This window comes from Hyperolius riggenbachi, chromosome 3 (assembly GCF_040937935.1).
Source record: "Hyperolius riggenbachi isolate aHypRig1 chromosome 3, aHypRig1.pri, whole genome shotgun sequence".
Classification (NCBI taxonomy): Eukaryota; Metazoa; Chordata; class Amphibia; order Anura; family Hyperoliidae; genus Hyperolius; species Hyperolius riggenbachi.
This window is the reverse complement of record NC_090648.1, coordinates 263267730-263288364: the sequence shown is the minus strand read 5'-3', so window position 1 is coordinate 263288364 and position 20635 is coordinate 263267730. Positions and strand designations below refer to the sequence as shown.

The following is a 20635-nucleotide window of genomic DNA, read 5'->3' as shown; positions in this document are numbered from 1 at the left end:
TGTTCATCTTCTTCTGGATGACAAGCAAGCAATACAAATCGCAACACTGCAGTGAGATCATCCTCACAGGGCTACATTGTTCCATTTTGTCGACTGCCAGCTAATTTCGGGCATTCAGCAATTATAATCGTAGGTTTAAACAAAATGTCATTGATTTTATTGACATCACTGAGTACATGTGATTCCAACCAAAACTGATTATCTGGAGTAGTGGATAGCGCTGTCAACTTGCCGCACTAGGATCCCAAGTTCAAATCTGGGCCATGAATAAAGAATGGTACCAAAACACCCTCCAATAGCAACTTCTTCCAACAATCCAAGAACAGTTTGGTGAAGAACAATGCATTTTCCAGCCCGATGGAGCCCCATGTCATAAGGCAAAAGAGATAACTAAGTGGCTCGGGGACAAAAACGTTGAAATTTTGGGTCCACGGCCTGGAAACTCTCCAGATCTTAATCCCATTGAGAACTTGTGGTCATTCCTCAAGAGGCGGGTGGACAAACAAAAACCAACTAATTCTGAGAAACTCAAAGAAGTGATTATGAAAGAATGGGTTGCTATCAGTCAGGATTTGGCCCAGAAGTTGATTGAGAGCATGCCCAGTCAAATTGCAGAGGTCCTGTAAAAGAAGGACCAACACTGCAATTACTGACTCTTAGCATAAATCTCATGTAATTGTCAATAAAAGCCTTGGAGGCGTATTAAGTGCTTATAATTATATTTCAGTACATCACATAAGCAACTGAAACAAAGATCTAAAAGCAGTTTAGCAGCAAACTTTGTGAAAATGAATATTTTCGACAGTCTTAAAACTTTTGGCCAGGACTGTACAGTATTCATTAGTTTCCCTGGAAATTAGCTTTAAGAAATGCACATGCACCTCATCTGTAATAAAAGAACAACCAAACTACTCTAATCCCACTACAGTATACCAAATCATTTTATTCACAATTCTTAAATACAGAAACTCACTCGCTGATGTCTGATTGGGGTGTCTTCCTTCCAATGACTTTTGGATATACTGGATTCATCTTCTGGGGACGCTGGTGGAGGGCGGGCATAGGAATGTAAACTTTTGCTGGTAGCTATTATGTGAACAGGTGATGATCTAAAATAAAAAAACACCCATGTTACAAGATGTTATGCAGAATTTTTCAATACTGTACAAAGTTGTACACTGCTCTGCAAATCCAGTGAGGAAACACTTTGCAACAAGCAATGGAAAGTCCTGAAAAACACTGATGTTACAAAGTGCATCTACAGAATGGCACTGCAAAAATACACACCCTCTGATATTGCTCTGGGGTCTACTCTGCAGCTGAAAAGCTGAGCACACAATAACACCATTGCAGCTCATACAAATGCTATTTACTACTGTATGTTGTTCCATTCATATATTACATAGGTGCTCAAATTCTATCTTATAATGGAAAAACATTAATAAAGTTTATTGAAACGAAACGATAATAATAAAGTTTTGCAATACAGTACAGCATTCTATTTCTAAATTGTAGATTTATCATTGTAGAAAGGATAAGTAAACAGAAGAGTGTATACAGTATAATCAGCTTATTGTAATGTGTTCTACTCCTGAGAAGAAAGACATAGAATATGAACCGATTGCTTGTAGTTGTCCTGCATCAACTCAGAATTATTTGCACCTCACTGACCATCCCCTTATGCTGGGAATACATGGCTCGATTTTGAGCCATTAAAATGGCTTGATAGACAATTTACGACATGTCAGATATCCCACCCGATCGTTTCACCGCTCGATTCCGGATTGAAGTGAATGGAATAAGATAAGAAAAACAAGCAGAAGATAAGAGAATTGCCTGCGGAATCGAACGGCGAAACAATTGAGCGGGAGAATGGAGTGGCAAAATCGAGCCGGGTATGCCCAGCATTACGGACTAGTAGTTCTAGAGATACAAGCTGGTAATGTCAGAGTGCAAGTAAAGAGCTGAGCATCCCTAGTCAGTTACTGGTCAGTGAAGCCACTTATTTAATTACATGACGAGATGACAAATGGGGTTTCTGGATGTGGAGACAGCAGAGTAAATCTCAAATTTTACACAAAATTGAATACTGTAAAATAATTCAGCAGCCTAAATCTGTGATGGTTAGTAAAATCCGATCGGGATTCTTTCGCCTCAACAACAAAACCTCAAGGCTTCAGCATAACCTGGTACAGTCATATGCAATTACTAAAATGTGATGCAGGCATTGGAGGCTCTTCAGCAGCTAAGCAGCATTGTGAGGAAGGTTTAAAACAGTGGTCCTCAAACTAAGGCCCGCGGTCCGAATGTGGACCCCTGAGGCTTTTTTACCGGCCTCCCCACACACAAAATGTATTACTTATAGATGCGGTCAGCTAATCTTTTAATATTGGTGGTCCACAAATAGAATAGCAGTGCTGGCACCACCCATCCACATGGAAGCCAGAAAGCAGTAATTCGCTGGTTTCCAATCAAATTCCAAATCAATTGAGACTGCTGTCCAATTGGACTTCAGGTTGTCACCTGGTTATGCTTCAATGTCTGGCAAGCAAAGACATTGATTTATGTATACTCTGGCCCCCCGACAGTCTGAAGTATGTTGACCCGGCCCTCAACCCAAAACATTTGGGGACCCCTGGTTTAGAAGGTCACCCACACCATCAAAATATAGGGGAAGGTGACGGTTATTTTACAGAAACAAAACAAAAACAACATTTTCTTAAATAGGTATCACTTATCCTAATGGAGAGTGCTCTTTGGTTACTCTGTTTTTATGTAACATGTGAGAAAGCGCTGGTACACAGAGATCAGTGATACCTGCTGTAGAATGAACACTGCATTAAAGGACTCTGTGGACTTGTGGCAATGTTTGCAAGCTCAGCCAGCCAATTTGTCCCACGCTCACGTGAAAAGGCACTTTCAGACATCTCTGAGGTATTTGGGTTCCAAGAAGGCACAGTATATTCTTGGTGTGACACATCTGCATCAAGGTGAAACACCTTAGGTGAGGATATGGTCTCAATCTGGACAGTTTGTAACTCTGGAAGATCATCTGTGGATAAAAATACACAGGACAACAAACAATAATAGATTAGGGATATGTACGCTGCCAAATATATTTGCTTTTAAGCATTGACACTTGCCTGGTTTTCCTGCCAAACTTTCAGTCTTCAAAAATGTTTGAATCACATACCTAAGACAAGCATATGGCTAATGTGGTACATTTTTAGTCAGTGTCTGATTTGTACAGTAGTTGTGGGTCACTGGCTGAAAGCATTAGAGAATCAGCAGGACAGCCAGGCAATTATTGTTTAAAAGAAATAAATATGGCAGCCTTCTAATACCTCTATCCACAGGGTCACTAATAAGAACAGTATATTTTCTGTGTTAGTGTGGCACCAGATAGGTTTACAAACATACTAAATTATCATCAGTTCCAATCAGAGAGTCACATTAAGGGTCCGTTTCCACTAGCGCGTAAACCGGGCCGAATCCACAGAGTTTCCCCGCAGGCAAATCGCTTGGGGAACCTCTGCCATAGGAAGTAGTGGCGCCGCCAGCCGAATCGCTAGCCCTAGGCATTGCCCTCAGTTTTCGCGCGGGAGGCAGCGAATCCCATAGCCGTGCATAAATATATTTTATTTTTTTATTTGAGATTTTGATTGCTATTTAAAGGATACCTCAACCAAAAAAAATTATAGCTGCAGTGTGTTGGGGGTTAAAATTACATACCTCTCGTCCTCCTGACCCCCCCCCCCCCCCTCTGCCGCGGTTAGTCTAATATTCCTCCCGGTGTCCAGCGACTCTCTTGACCCCCCCCCCCACCCGGACATACTGCGCACTGTGTGCGCAGTATGTCCTCCCCTGTTCACTTCTGGCCGGCGCATAGCGATCGGCTCAGAAGCACGCTGATTCCTCTGCCTGCCCTGGGCTGCGTGTGCGCTCCATTACACCAAGCGTCACATGCTAATCATGTGATGCTTAGTGTAATGGAGCACACACGCAGCCCAGGGGAATCAGAGAAATCAGCGTGCTTCTGAGCCGATCGCTATGCGCCAGTCAGAAGTGAAGAGGAGAGGACATACTGCGCACACAGGGCGCATTATCTCCGGGTGGGGGGGTCAAGAGAGTCGCTGGACACCGGGAGGAATATTAAACGTGTTACTATGCGCGCATTGTGACGCATTAACATGAAGAGCTTTGTTCACGCGTGCGTAGAACTTTGTGCGAGTAACATTGCGCAATACACGCATTGCACGGCTGTGCTATGCATTAGCGCTGCTTTGTGAATCGAGTCCAATGACTCAAAATCAGTCTAAAACATTGATTTATGACAAGATGCTTTTGTCAATGACATCTTGAAGGTTTTCTATGGGCCTGATGCACATGACTGGGTTAATACTGCCATGCACAAACAGTGCACAACAAAATGACCATTCCTTCATGCAGTTAAGCTTTTACTCGAGTAGCGTGACCATTGCTATGGCAAAGCATGTTACTAACGATAATGCTCGTTAGTAATGTGCGTTACTGTAGCAACGGTCATGCTACTTGAGTAACGCGGGTCTCACTAATAGCTGAACTCGCAGTACTGGCTGCCGGAAGGAAGGGTAATATTGCTGTGCACTGTGTGTACATGGAAATATTACCACAGTTATGTGCATCAGACTGTATACAACCATGCCTTGCACTGCAAGCAGATATCTCGAGTCTTCAAATTAGTAAGTGGTACTTGTATTGCTGTCTATGAGAATGGTGTTCTTCATTTAAACTCGGTATGAGTTTGCATGGACTCACACCCCTTTAGCACTACTTCTAATCCAGCTCGTTTAACATACCATGACTTGTAGATCCCACCTGAGCCTGAAGGAAAGGAATGAAGGGAGGTACGGGTGAGCTGCGACTCAGCCGCCTCTCCACGAGAATGATGGAGGGAGAAGATAGGAGTGGAGTTTGGATGCCATAGTGCTACATAACTTGCATATGACACCTGCACTGTCATTTTCTTAGCAGAAGGAGCTGCCAAGTGTCTACCACTGAAAATATGAAGGTATTTATTACCACATTTAAAAAACTTAAATCAGGTTATCTTACTAATCGGAGGGATATTAGAGCCCCTATGACTTATAGCAGTATTTAATATATATCCCCCCAACAGAATAATGACCAGAAACACACAGGTGCCCAAGAATATCAATAACTCATACCAAGCTCCATGTGATCATCAGATGACTCATATCCTGGAGAGGATGGAAGATGTTCCTCACACTTCAACATTTCCACAGATTCATTCATTGTCGAAGTTCTGTTGTCCATGACTAACTGGACTTTCTGCACTGTGCTGGGCATATCCTTGGTCTTCACTTCCCAGACCATATTATAGCACTTGAACTAGAGAGAAAAGAGAAAGCTAACACCTTTGAACACATACACATTGGTTAACATCAAGCCCAAAGAAATGTAATTGTTTAGTGTTACGTTGTTTAACTTCTAAATAATCTTTAATATTCATCCATCTGATTTTGAAATTTGCAATATCAAGTTGCAATTTTCAGTGGAAAAGGGCCCGATAGTTGATTTGGGGACATTTTTTTTTTTTTTTTGTAGAAAAAAGTTTGCATGTTTTTTTACAAACAAGATGACACGACATGTTGAAAATGCACATTATACAATTACAAGTCTACAGCCAACTAGTGCTTCTAGCATAAGATATGTCAAACATAATACACCCACCTAAAGTATTATTAGGAACACCTGTTCAATTTCTCATTAATGCAATTATCTAATCAACCAATCACATGGCAGTTACTTCAGTACATTTAGGGGTGTGGTCCTGGTCAAGACAATCTCCTGAACACCAAACTGAATGTCAGAATGGGAAAGAAAGGAGATTTAAGCAATTTTGAGTGTGGCATGGTTGTTGGTGCCAGAGGGGCCGGTCTGAGTATTTCACAATCTGCTCAGTTACTGGGATTTTCACGCACAACCATTTCTAGTGTTTACAAAGAATGGTGTGAAAAGGGAAAAACATCCAGCATGCGGCAGTCCTGTGGGCGAAAATGCCTTGTTGATGCTAGAGGTCAGAGGATATTGGGCCAACTGATTCAAGCTGATAGAAGATCAACGTTAAATGAAATAATCACTCGCTACAACCGAGGTATGCAGCAAAGCATTTGTGAAGCAAATACACAACACGCACAATCTTGAGACGGATGGGCTGCAACAACAGAAGACCCCACCGGGTACCACTCATCTCCATTACAAATAGAAAAAAAGAGGCTACAATTTGCACAAGCTCACCAAAACTGGACAGTTGAAGACTGGAAAAATGTTGCCTGGTCTGATGAGTCAGAATTTGGTGTAAACAGAATGAGAACATGGATCCATCATGCCTTGTTACCACTGTGCAGGCTGGTGGTGGTGGTGGTGTAATGGTGTGGGGGATGTTTTCTTGGCACACTTTAGGACCCTTAGTGCCAATTGGGCATCGTTTAAATGCATCGGGCTACCTGAGCATGGTTTCTGACCATGTCCATCCCTTCATGACCACCATGTACCCATCCCCTGATGGCTAATTCCAGCAGGATAATGCACCATGTCTCAAAGCTCAAATCATTTCAAATTGGTTTCTTGAACATGACAATAAGTTCACTGTACTAAAATGGCCCCCACAGTCACCAGATCTCAACCCAATAGAGCATCTTTGGGATGTGATGTAACGGAAGCTTTGTGCCCTGGATGTGCATCCCATAAATCTCCAACTGCAAGATGCTATCCTACCAATATGGGCCAACATTTCTAAAGAATGCTTTCAGCACCTTGTTGAATCAATGCCACGTAGAATCAAGGCAGCTCAGAAGGCGAAAGGGGGTCAAACACCGTATTAGTATGGTGGTCCTAATAATCCTTTAGGTGAGTGTATGTGAACATACTTAGGATTCATAATAGAATTGCATAGCAAACCTAGCATAAATGAAAAATAGAAATTCACTGATGATCAAATTTCGCACATGGCTGCCCCCCATGCTCAGTGCAGTCCCAAATATCCCCTCAAGAGGGTGTATTGCTAAACAAGCAGGGTGGCCACAGGGCTCAGAGGAAACATCCACCCAGGGACACCAAACATTACTCACATTGCGGGGGCTGAGGACAGCAACTGCATAAACTGCTTGGCAATGCGAACAGCAACTGCATAAACTGCTTGGCAATGCAAACAGCAACTGCATAAACTGCTTAGCAATGAGAAGGAAAAGGACAACGCAACACACAAGACAAAACAGGAAGAAAAGGAAGGAATTTAAGAAATGAAAAAAAAGAGGTGGCCTGCCAATAGTGTATAAAAAGAGACTGTCCAAGGAGCTATCACGTAAGGATATCCAAAGACATCCCAGAGATAAAGAGGGTGACACAATGCCAATAGAGGGCGAATCTACCCAGAGAATGCATGTTCCAACAACCGCTTGTAGTCCACCAACTCAAACACAAACCAGGGGGCCCAGGCATGAATGAACTGAACTTTCGGTTATGAATGGCCTGTGTCAGATCTTCCATCTGTTTAATGTATTTAATCTCCTGCAGCCATTTTACTACAGGGGAGACTTGAGACTGTTTCTAATGGCGAGCTATTTTCAATCTGGCCACATTGATCAAATACTTACATGGAGTATTCTTATTTCTTGTATTTACCCAAACTCCTAGTGGTATGGTGGTGTGCAGAAGATAATAAGCAAGGTCATTGGAGGCTTCAACCCCCGTGGTTTAAGTCATGATAGATTTTACTGAGTCCCAGTAAGAACCAAGGTCCAGACAGCTCCAGAAGACATGTAACAGAACCCCTTTGGGCAATAAAAAAACCAACAAAGGGGTCTGACATTAAGAAACATCCTATGAAGCTTATCCGGAGTATAGTACCACTGGTTGAGCATTTTATACCCCGACTCCTGAATATGAGCTGAAACAGAGGCATTGGCCCATATGCAATTAACATTTTTTCTTGAGTTATCTCTTTGGAGATAATTTTCTTCTCTGTAAAATAACTTTTCTGCATTTTACAACTGAAAAAGTATCATAAAAGTTAATGAAAAAGTACTTTTCTCCACTGGGAGTCGATTTCAGGACATTCACATTTAAAAAAAAAAAACTTAGCTGTATTACTGTTTTAATTGGGTACAAAAAAATAAAACAAGTTGTCCATGGTGCTTGAATATTGAGTGTTAATGTTGCTACATTTTCTTAAGCCAAACTATTTTAGAAAGAGGTTTGGACCTAGAGTTGCTTTGGGGCGGTTTTGCTTCTGCAGGTACAGGGAAGGTACAGGGAAGCTTCAGCGTGTGCAAGGTACCATGAATTATCTTCAGTACCAGGAGATATTGGATGAAAATGTGATGCAGTTCGTCACAAACCTGAGGCTTGGGAAGCTTTGGACCTTTCAACAGGACAAGGATCCCAAGCATACCTCCAAGTCCAATAGAGCATGGTTGCAGATTAAAGAGTGGAACATTTTGGAGTGGCCATCGCAGTCACCAGACTTAAATCCGATGGAGAACCTCTGGTGGGACTTAAAGAAAGCAGTTGCAGTGCGCAAGCCTAAGAATGTGACTGAACTGAAGGCTTTTGCCCATGAAGAATGGGCTAAGATACCCGTAGATCGCTGCAAGACACTTGTGTCAATCTATGCTTCATGTTTAAAAGCTGTTATAACTGGAAAAGGATGTTGTACTAAGTACTAAGAATGAATGTCACTTGGGGGTTGAATAAAACTGATAATGAGGTGAGCACAGAAAAGAAATTTGTGGTTATTTCATTATAAATGTTATGTTATACTTGTCTGACTTACAAATGCCTCTTTGATTTAATTGTAAACAAGATGACTGAAATGATCAAAATCAATGTCAAACTGCCCAAAACACTCAATTTCAGTGGGGGTTGAATCATTTTGAACACAACTGTAAGTGGAGAAAGGCAAATATTCTCAAAAGGCAGATAAAGGTTGCAAACTACAATGACCAGTTCAAGTAAGTATATTCTATTGCAAACTATAATGACCAGTTCAAGTAAGTATATTCTATTGCACATGAAAGAATGTGATTTAAAGTAAACCTGTAATTTAAAATAAAGAAGAATGAAAACGATAATGATACTTACCTCTGGAGGAGGAGGCCTCTGTATCCTAATGAGACTGTCTCCCTCCGCTAGCCCGATCCAGCGCTGGCAGCCCCAAACAGCAACAATAATATTTACAGTTGCCTCCCGGCGGGCAGTTTTACACTCAGGCCCTGGTGGAAATAGCCAAGCCTGATTGGGTTCGCTCTACTGCACAGGCAACTCGTGCCTGCGCCGTAGGGCAGACGCAGTCAAGCTTGGCTATTTCCGCTAGTGTTCGAGGGAAAGCCGCTAGTTTGCATGCACAGGAATGGCAACGAGCTGGCTTTTGGGGGATCTAGCACTGGATTCCCTCTGCCGAGAACATAGGAAGCTTCTTTAGGATCCAGAGGCTTTTCCTCCTGAAGCAAGTACCAACTTTGGGTAGCGCTGGACAAACTACGACCCCCGGGTTGGATTAGGCCCGCTTGTGCTGTTACTGCGGTCCACCGACAGGCAGCCAGATTGCTCCGCTTCTCCCTCTCCCTTCCTGCAGTCACGAGCGGGTGGTAGCTAGGGGAGACTTAAAACTCACCTGATATCCATCCAGCTTTGTGTCTCCATAGCAACAGGGCGTCACAAGACACGACGTGGCGTGCCAGCGTATTACACACAGGCTGCGTGGTACACATGCGCATGCTGTGTACCACAGGAGGGGAAAAAAAGGAGTACCTGAAGAGAAAAAAAGTGCCCCTAGGGCAGGCCTGAGCAAACTTTTTGACAGGGGCAGTGTAGAGGCAGCCACCCTACTTAGATTTGACATGCTGCTTTTTTGTTGTTGTTTTTTTTTGCCGGGTAACTGACATGAATGGGGCTACAAACGCTCCCATTTGGTTGCATTATTATTTTGTAATCCCTCTGCACTCACAGACACTTGTGCCTGTGTAAAATGTTGTATGAAGCCTTTTCTACAAATCAGAGGAGTGAGCTTTAGGGACCATTCACTCTAAAGACGTTACATTTTAACCAGGGCAGCAGATTCAGAGTCAAGGAGTCGGAGCAATTTTGAGTACTTGAAGTCAGAGGTTTCATTAACTGAGGAGGAGTCAGATGATTTTTGTACCAACTCCACAGCCCTGATACAGTGGTGTGAAAAACTATTTGCCCCCTTCCTGATTTCTTATTCTTTTGCATGTTTGTCACACTTAAATGTTTTTGCTCATCAAAAAACGTTAACCATTAGTCAAAGATAACATAATTGAACACAAAATGTAGTTTTAAATGATGGTTTTTATTATTTAGTGAGAAAAAAAACTCAAAACCTACATGGCCCTGTGTGAAAAACAAATTGCCCCCTGAACCTAATAACTGGTTGGGCCACCCTTAGCAGCAATAACTGCAATCAAGCGTTTGCGATAACTTGCAACGAGTCTTTTACAGCGCTCTGGAGGAATTTTGGCCCACTCATCTTTGCAGAATTGTTGTACTTCAGCTTTATTTGAGGGTTTTCTAGCATGAACCGCCTTTTTAAGGTCATGCCACAACATCTCAATAGGATTCAGGTCAGGAATTTGACTAGGCCACTCCAAAGTCTTCATTTTGTTTTTCTTCAGCCATTCAGAGGTGGATTTGCTGGTGTGTTTTGGGTCATTGTCCTGCTGCAGCACCGAAGATCGCTTCAGCTTGAGTTGACGAACAGATGGCCGGACATTCTCCTTCAGGATTTTTGGTAGACAGTAGAATTCATGGCTCCATCTATCACAGCAAGCCTTCCAGGTCCTGAAGCAGCAAAACAACCCCAGACCATCACACTACCACCACCATATTTTACTGTTGGTATGATGTTCATTTGCTGAAATGCTGTGTTACTTCTACGCCAGATGTAACGGGACACGCACCTTCCAAAAAGTTAAACTTTTGTCTCGTCGGTCCACAAGGTATTTTCCCAAAAGTCTTGGCAATCATTGAGATGTTTTTTAGCAAAATTGAGACGAGCCTAATGTTCTTTTTGCTTAAAAGTGGTTTTCGCCTTGGATATCTTCCATGCAGGCCGTTTTTGCCCAGTCTCTTTCTTATGGTGGAGTCGTGAACACTGACCTTAATTGAGGCAAGTGAGGCCTGCAGTTCTTTAGATGTTGTCCTTTTGTGGCCTCTCGGATGAGTTTTCTCTGCGCTCTTGGGGTAATTTTGGTTGGCCGGCCACTCCTGGGAAGGTTCATCACTGTTCCATGTTTTTGCCATTTGTGGATAATGGCTCTCACTGTGGTTCGCTGGAGTCCCAAAGCTTTAGAAATGGCTTTATAACCTTTACCAGACTGATAGATCTCAATTACAGTGCTTTTGTTCTCATTTGTTCCTGAATTTCTTTGGAGCTTGGCAGGATGTCTAGCTTTTGAGGTGCTTTTGGTCTACCTCTTTGTCAGATAGCTCCTATTTAAGTGATTTCTTGATTGAAACAGGTGTGACAGTAATCAGGCCTGGGGGTGACTACAGAAATTGAACTCAGGTGTGATAAACCACAGTTAAGTTATTTTTTAACAAGGGGGGCAATCACTTTTTCACACAGGGCCATGTAGATTTGGAGATTTTTATCTCACTAAATAATAAAAACCATCATTTAAAACTGCATTTTGTGTTCAATTATGTTATCTTTGACTAATACTTAACGGTTTTTGATGAGCAGAAACATTTAAGTGTGACAAACATGCAAAAGAATAAGAAATCAGGAAGGGGGCACAGTTTTTCACACCACTGTATGTATTAGACTAAGGAGTCGGAGTCGAGGAGTCAAGAGCAATTTTGGGTACCTGTAGTCCATAAACTGAGAAGTCAAGAGTCGGATGATTTTTGTACTAACTCCACAGCCCTGATATGTATTAGACTAAGGAGTCGGAGTCGAGGAGTCAGAGCAATTTTGGGTACCTGTAGTCCATAAACTGAGAAGTCAAGAGTTTAATTATTGAGCATGTATCTATACTGAAACCCCAGCAAAAACAGGACATTTAAAAGAAATCAAGTATTTTAAACAAGGTTAGTGCCATTTTTTTACTTTACCATTTGTAGAAAATGTGTAAGTATGGGTCCTCCTATTCTCTTTAAAAATCCCCAGAAGGGATTATTAAAGAGGGTCTGTAGACTCCACCAAAGCTCATTCCTCAGGGTAGATCAGTTGTGGAGGTACCCCAACTCCCAGCACACAATGTGGGAAGTAGGCCCTAGTCCTAGACACAGACAAGAGGGTGATTTTTACCCCCTTTTGCAGAGCCCTTTCCCTATGTCATGGAGCATGGGGGCTAGCATATTTCAGATGGCAGTTTACCTGCTGCAATGGGGGGGGGGGGGGGGGGGGGTTATCGCCTGACAGCATGTGAATACATATCCACGTGTTACAGAAACCGCTGACCTGTAAAACAAATAATTGTTGTAAGTGAATCAGGCCCCGGGTTAGTGAAGACTCTATTCTGGCTAAGCACTAATCAAGGAAGTATGGTTGATCTACAGAAAGAACACAGTCCACAAACCAATGTAGTAAAAAAAAAAAAAATGTATATAGAAGTTCCCCTAGAAAAATAAACTAGAGTACAGATTTGCTGTGGGTGTTAAATAGATGAGTAAAACTTGGCTCTGAAGATTTAAAAACAGAAGCGAAAAAATTCTACAAATTACTGCAGGAAGAAATGAGATTAGCTGTCATAGGTGTATAGTGCGTATGTACATAGTTCATCCTAACAGGTTCCAGTTTCAACCAGTGAAACATCTGACATTTCATTTTAGCAACTCACAGGAAACAGTTAGTCCTCAATCTCTTCATACTAATACTTCTAGATTTTATAATGCTTTATATTTTACAATATGGTGGTCTCTGGCGCCCTCTACTGTCTTCTATACATATATACATTTTTTCAGGATATGATGACTGTTTAATTTACAAACATCGAAAATCTTAAGATTAGCTAGAGATAATTTCTGTAAAAACGCATCTTGTGCAGCTTGCATTTTAAGGGACTCTGAAGTGGAAGGGATATGAAGAGCAACATATTTATTTCCTTTCAACAATGTGAATTGCCTGGCTGTTCTGCTGATACTCTGCCTGAACATGCATGTGCATTTATTATTTTATTTAAGAATTTATATAGCGCCGGCATTACGCAGCGCTGTGCGGAGTGGATTGTCTTGTCTCTAACTGTCTCTCAAAGGGGAGTTCGCAATCTAGTCCCCGTCATAGTCCTATTTCTATGTATGTATCGTGCAGTGCTTGTATCATAGTCTAGGGCCAATCTTAGTGGGAAGCCAATTAACTTATCTGTTTTTGGGGTGTGGGAGGAAACCGGAGTGCCCGGAGGAAACCCATGCAGACATAGGGAGAACATACAAACTACTTGCAGATGTTGACCTGGCTGGGATTCGAGCTGGGGAACCAGCGCTACAGGGGAGTGCGCTGACCACTATGCCAATGTGCTGCCCATGAGATGTTTCTGGATTAGGCTGGATGTGACTGGTCACTGGATTAGGCACATGCTTGTTTCAGGGGAGTGTGATTCAGACATTACTGCAGCCAAAGAGATCAGCAGAAAAATCTGTTGGGCCTCATACTACATGGAAGTGCTAAAGTTGGCCAATTATTGGATATGTGTAGGAACCACTCTGGGTCTCAATGCCTGAAAACATTGACATTTTTTGTTTTCCCCACTCTAAAATGCAAGAGATCTGGCTGTCAATGTTAATCTAGAGGCCATTTCAAATCTAATGTGTTTCCGCATATGAAAGATTGCGAAATTAATTACAGTACATGGTGCTGCTGCTGGGAACACAAATTTCTGGGCATACAAATAAATGCATATAGTGTGCAGAAAAGTGCGTACCTTTAAATGCACTGCAAGCCTATTTGTTCCATTTGTTCTTCAAACAGCATGAAAAGACCTAGAGGAAACCATATTGGAAGTGGTCTAGTCTCTCTGATGTGTCTAAATGATACGACGTTTGTATTTCAGTGTATTGCATGGGGTTGCATGAAATGCAGAGTACAGCATAGAGGGGAACAGTGGCCATGCGCCCTGCAATGGATTGTAGTATGATGCACAGCTACCCCTGCATGTTACTGTGGATTTATAAAACAATAATGTAAGCAATAAGCCAAATCTAGTTTAACTTTATAATTGTGCAAATGCAAATTGTTTTGCCAAAATGTCTCCACGTTCCATTTCATTTGATGGATTTGGAAAATCGCTCCATGTGATTTGATGTTTAATTCACCCCTACACCCCCTATTCAATCACAGTCATTCACACTGGCACTTTATAGCAGGGATTGCGTAGCTTCACAGCCGCTGAAATCATTTCTGAAGAAAGAAAGGCTGGCAATTAATTCTGGAACAAGCATGAGGACACAGCGAGTTATTCACCCTTTGACTACTATGACAAATTGTGTGCCAATGTTATTGGCAAATGTCATAAATAACTAAGTTTATTACAACTTCCATGTGAGAACTAGCTCAACAAATAAATAAAAAAATACATTTGTATTAAAAAAAACTGCATACCGGTAGTACATTACTGTTATTACTAAACATTGAAACTACAATTACAGTATATTATGTTATGGTAAAAAAAAAAAAAAAAAAAAAAAAAAAAAAATCACATTTTACCTATTCTTTTCTTGAGCTCAGTAACTGTTCTTAGCTTCACAAAACTGAAAGCTGAACTGTGGGAACAACCTCCTGGCTGCCAATCACAAGCGCCTTTCAGCAGCAATTTCATGCAGCCACACGGCAGCATGTGTAACACCACATATATTGTGCTGTTAAAAAAAAAATCCTCTTTTTTTACTTGCCATTTATGTTAAGCAGCATGAGCATAGTTAAACAGCCACATTCCCACGGCAGAATTATGTAATTAAAGCCCCAAATCCCGGGCTAAAATTCCACGACTTTCCAGATCGTGGATTTTGCTGCCTGGGTAGGCAGAACTTTGCACTGTAGCTTTGCCTCCAGTCGCGTCAATCTCTGCGAATCTCCACCTCTCCACCGTACAGTAGAGCTGCATGCACACGGAGAAAAAGCCATGCTACTGCACAGGTACAGGCCGTAGTTTGCCCCTGCACTCTTACACAGAGGAGAACGCAGCCGCCAGCAATCTTTGACATTAATGGTGAAGATGGTTTAGAGGGTCACAACACAGAACGGATGAATGAGGATCGCAGCAACTTCTGGACCATCCAGAGGCTTCCTTCAATTTTGACACTTCCATGTAATATGGAAGTTTACTTGCACAGTCTGTTCATAGTAATCAAAACCTGTTAACCCTCATACTGTGCTATGTGGAGGTGATAAAACTGGCCAGTCATTGACCAATCAAAGTTGGATGTATGTACCAGGCTTAAAGGACTTACGAGGCCAAATTATTAAAAAAAAAAAAAAAAAAGTTAAAAAAGTGAAGGACCTGCATCTCTTTAAAAGACACGGAGGAGGACGCCATCCGCGCCCTCCGTGTCATTCCGCCGGGTCCCCACCGCTCAATAGACCCCCCGGCCTGTCACGACCGCTACGCAGTCCGCACCTGCCGCGTGTGCGGCTGCGCAGCTCTAGGGCCAACCCCCCGATCCACGTTACAGTAGCGTGGATCGGGGGGGGGGGGGGGGGTTGGCCCTAGAGCTGCGCAGCCGCACTCGCGGCAGGTGCGGACTGCGTAGCCGCGGCCAGCTCCGGCGGCCATATTAGCAGAGGCAGGAGAGCCCGACCCGGGCCCTGCGGTCGTGACAGGCCGGGGGGGTCTATTGAGCGGCGGGGACCCGGCGGAATGACACGGAGGGCACGGATGGCGTCCTCCGTGTCTTTTAAAGAGATGCAGGTACTTCACTTTAACTTTTTTTTTTAATAATAATTTGGCCTCGTAAGTCCTTTAACCACTTGAGGACTGCAGTGCTAAACCCCCCTAGTGACCAGGCCATTTTTAGCAAAATAGGCCACTGCAGCTTTAAGACCAAGCTGCAGGGCCGCACAACACAGCACACAAGTGATCCCCCACCCCCTTTTTCTCCCTACCAACAGAGCTCTCTGTTGGTGGGGTCTGATTGCCCCCACATTGTTTATTTTTATTTGTATTAATAAAGATATAGATATATATTAAATCTATCCCCACCCTCCCTCTCTCCCCACAGCCAGCCAATTATGGCGATTGGCTGTCATAGGCTTCTGCCTATGAGAGCCGATCGCTCTCTTGTCCCCCAGGGGGACAGCCGTGTCATACGGCTGTCCCCAGTGCAGCGCTGCTGCTGATCGCAGCGCTGCACAGAGTAAATAGACGGCGATCACGCCGTCTAACAGTCTCCCGAGCGGCAATAGCCGCTCGGAGACTGAAGGCGGGACGGAGCTCCGCCCCCCAAGCAGGAGATGCGCGCGCAGCCTGCGCGCAATCTCCTGCAAAACAGAGCCCCAGGACTTTACGCCAATCGGCGTTAGGCGGTCCTGGGGCTGCCGCCGCGGCCACGCCCATTGGCGTGACGCTGTCGCCAGAAGGTTAAAGAGTAAACCTCAAGTCAAATTTCAAATACTTAAAAAAGGAACTTTTGGGAAATCTTAACATTTAAACAACACATACAAATAAGAAGTACATTTCTACCTGAGTAAAATGAGCCATAAATTACTTCTCTCCTATGTTGCCGTCACAGTAAGTAGTAGAAATCTGACATCACCGACAGGTTTTGGGCTAGTCCATCTCTTCATGGGGGATTCTCAGCATAGCCTTTATTCTTTATAAAGACACTCCCTGAAAAAGATTTATACAAAGATGCTGACCAGCCTCCCTGCTCATCTTACACTTTTTTTTTTTTTTTAGTTGGACGGAACAACTGTCATTCACTAAGTGCATTTTGAAAATAAAGAAATCCCTGTGAACCCGCCATGAGAAGATGGGCTAGTCCAAAACCGGTTCTGTCAGATTTCCACTACCTACTGTAAGTGACAGCAACATAGGAGAAAAGTAATTTATGGCTCATTTTAATCTGGAAGAAACGTACATCTTAATTGTATAAGTTTGCATATATTTTAAATTTTAAGATTTTCGCGACAGAGGTCCTTTAACCTCCTTGCCGGTCTAAAAAATCCGGCAAGGAGGCAGCGCCGCACATTTTTTTAAACTTTTTTTTTTTTTTAAATCATGTAGCGAGCCAAGGGCTCGCTACATGATAGCCGCTAAGCGGCGGCATCCCCCCACCCACTCCGATCGCCTTCGGCGATCAGAGTATGCAGGGAATCCCGTTGAGAACGGGATTTCCTGCAGGGCTTCCCCGGTCGCCATGGCGACGGGGCGGGATGACGTCACCGACGTCATGGACGTCGGGACGTCATAGGGAATCCCGATCCGCCCCTCAACGCTGCCTGCCACTGATTGGCCAGGCAGCGCAGGGCTCTGGGGCGGGGGGGAGCGACTCGGCGCGGCGGATTGGCGGCGAGCGGCGGCGATCGGAAGTTACAAGCAGCTAGCAAAGTGCTAGCTGCTTGTAACAAAAAAAAAATTATGCAAATCGGCCCAGCGGGGCCTGAGATATCCTCCTGCGCAGGTTACCCCGAGCTGAGCTCGGGATAACCGGCAAGGAGGTTAAGAGTCCTCTCCACCACTGCCGGGACCCTCCTGCTCATCGCAACCATGATCCTCTTCAACCGAATACTGCTACTGAGAGTGACAGCACTAGAATGAGGGGACTGTGAAAGGAGCAGGAAGGCTCTATAGGACCCAGAGCCTTCCCTCTCAGAAAAGTATCTGTTTTGTTTTCATTCCCCCCCCCCCCTCACTTTGCTTTGGCCTAGCCCTGGGTGAGTTTTAGGGTCTCTCCACAATCGTGCATTGCGGATTTGCGCAGAGTGCAAAGTGCAAGAACATAAGAAAGTGCATTGAAAGCACTTTCTGTGGCCTCCACTCAAGTTCTGCACTTTGATGTGCTTAAAGGGGAACTGAAGAGAGAGGTATATGGAGGCTGTCATGTTTATTTCCTTTTAGACAATACCCGTTGCCTGGCAGCCCTGCTGATCCTCTGCCTCTAATACTATTAGCCATAGCCCCTGAACAAGCATGCAGCAGATCAGGTGTTTCAGTGGTTCAGACTTATAAGTCTGATCTGACAAGACTAGCTGCATGCTTGTTTCTGGTTTTAATCAGATACTACTGCAGAGAAATAGACCAGCAGGGCTGCCAGGCAACTGGTATTGATTAAAAGGAAATAAACATGACAGCCTCCATACCTCTCTCTTCAGTTCCCCTTTAAGGAATGCACCAAAAGAATGCATTTTTTGAAAAAAAAAATGCACATAATTAAATTCAATGGGTACATACATTTCAAAAGCGCACCAAAACACTGCATGTTTTTCCCATAATGCTGTTGTCTCCCATAATGAAGGATCTGTTTGCAAGTACTGTACTGTACTGAAAGCAATGCACATAGTGTGAATGAGCCCTGAGGGCTCTTTTCCACTTAAAAACGTGATCACATTCCCACTGTGATCACATTTCTTCCGAATTTCCATGACCATAGTTGAGCTCCTATGCAAAGTATAAGAGCTCAGTCACACCAAAATCTCAGCAGCAGGACGATGAGTGCGTTTAAGAGAAAATTATGCTGCAAACGGATTTAGGCCTCTTTCACACCAAGACGTTGCGTTTTAGGGAACGTTAAGATCGCATAACGTGCTCCTAACGCAACACATGGTGGTGAAGTTGGACGTCAGATTGAGCGTGTTATGCGGCTCTTGGTGCACTGTTTTCGTTTTATCTATACTGATAGAACAGCCGCTGCAGGATAGTGATGGGAAGTCCGGATCTTTTCAAGGATTCGGATGATTCGAATCGGATCATTGAAAAGATCCGAATCTTTAAACCTAATCATTTGAATAATTTTACTAGGGAAGCAGACTGGGTGAAATGACTAGCAGGACAGGACTGTACATTCTGTATATTCCTGTTTCTTCCAGACAGACATCCACTGTGAACCGAAACGTTTGTTGTGATGATCCGGATGAGTCGACTCACAAAAAAGATCCGGATCAAATGAACGATTCATTCATGATCCGGACAACACTATTAAGTCACCACAGTGCAGTGAATATTAATTAGCCATGTGGCTAGTCACTGAGCATGTGCAAGCAGTCTAACGCAGCTAAAGTCCAGTATAACGCACAGCATGCTGCACTTTCCCGGAACGTGAAGCGTTACAATGTAACGCAACATGGGCACTGTGAACAGCCCATTGATTTTTCGTTACAGTGCGGTGGGCTGCGTTACAGGCTGCTCTAACGTGTGCCTGTAACGTCCCACTGTGAAAGCAGCCTTAATCGAAACATTCATCATGGTTTACATCAATGTAGCGTTTTGCGATCAGCTAGCGATTGGAATTGAATGGCAAAATGCGGATAGTGAAAAAACAAATTGGGATTCCTTACATTGACAGACTTCCCCCTCAAATAAAATAAAGCCAGTGAACTTAACATGTGAATAGATTGAGATTGTCAGCAGCTGTTCCCAGGCAGGCTGGGGAGAATGAGGGTTTTGGCTTTCTGCTCCAGGACTGTTTCTACCTGCAGCATGGTCTCCTCCTGGTGCAGACAGCTAGTCTTGTGTGCCATGCGTCCTCAGCGGCATCTTTTCAAAACGAGTGCGCTTCCCTTTTTTCCTTCAAGTAGCTGGGCAGCAGCAGAGCCTTCACTTCCGTGAGGGGAGACGAGCCGGAAGTTGGGGGTGGATGGAAGCCGCGGGACAATCAGCTGTACGACAACGTGAGACAGCCGACCCTCAAAAGCACCCGATCACTAGCTACATAGGGAGGGAGACACCGCTCCGGGAATCAGGTGGCAATTGATCGGCAGCGGCTGGGCAGACTCGCTACTGACTGTGCGCCGCCGCTGCAAATACTTTAGAGACAGGAATGGGCCAGCGGGGAGAGCGGAGAGGAATGCGCCCTCTAGGCACTGCGCTCAGAGGCTGGGGCCTCGCCAGCCTCTGCCTCGGCCCTGGCAATTGGTGAAGGGAACAAGTGTTCCCCAAGCAAATCACAGTGCCTGGAATGAGTAAACATGACCCCGATCAAGGGCCATGTCCATTCATAATAACAAAAGTGAAAAAAAAAATCTGAACACTATCTGGTAACCTAGGATAGTGTTTGTAGCCCCATCTTGTGGCAAGAAAGTAAAATTACAGTAGGCACACATTTTTAATTAAGTATTAATATAATGAATCCCTTCTAAAGTACCCCCCTTCTAAAACACCTTTGTACTAGGAACATAATTTAAATTTTGTGATAGCCAGGACTAACAGGCAAATAAAATGTGTGGGTTTTATTTATAGTAACATTGTTTATTATACAACTATAGGAGATGGAATTGGAGAAACGGTGCATTTTTTTCTTGTTTTTCCCTATAAAATGCATAGAAAATAAAGCAATTGCTGAAAACAAGTATCACCCACAAAAAGCCTAATCTGTGGCAAAAAAACAAAAAACAAACAAGATATAGATCATTAAAGAGAATCTGTATTGTTAAAATCACACAAAAGTAAACATACCAGTGCGT

The 20635-nt window shown here is 43.5% G+C and overlaps 1 protein-coding gene across 2 annotated transcripts in view; it reads right to left on the bottom strand.

Moving 5' to 3' along the window:
* HBP1 (HMG-box transcription factor 1) overlaps positions 1 to 20635 on the bottom strand; it is a 98197-nt gene that overhangs the window by 58365 nt on the left and 19197 nt on the right. For both annotated transcript variants that reach the window (XM_068276280.1, XM_068276281.1), the window contains 3 exons: positions 5208 to 5391; positions 2818 to 3052; positions 974 to 1109 (listed from right to left, as the gene is read on the bottom strand). In XM_068276280.1, coding sequence (XP_068132381.1) covers positions 974 to 1109; positions 2818 to 3052; positions 5208 to 5391 — 555 coding nt within the window. The remainder of the gene's footprint in view (positions 1 to 973; positions 1110 to 2817; positions 3053 to 5207; positions 5392 to 20635) is intronic.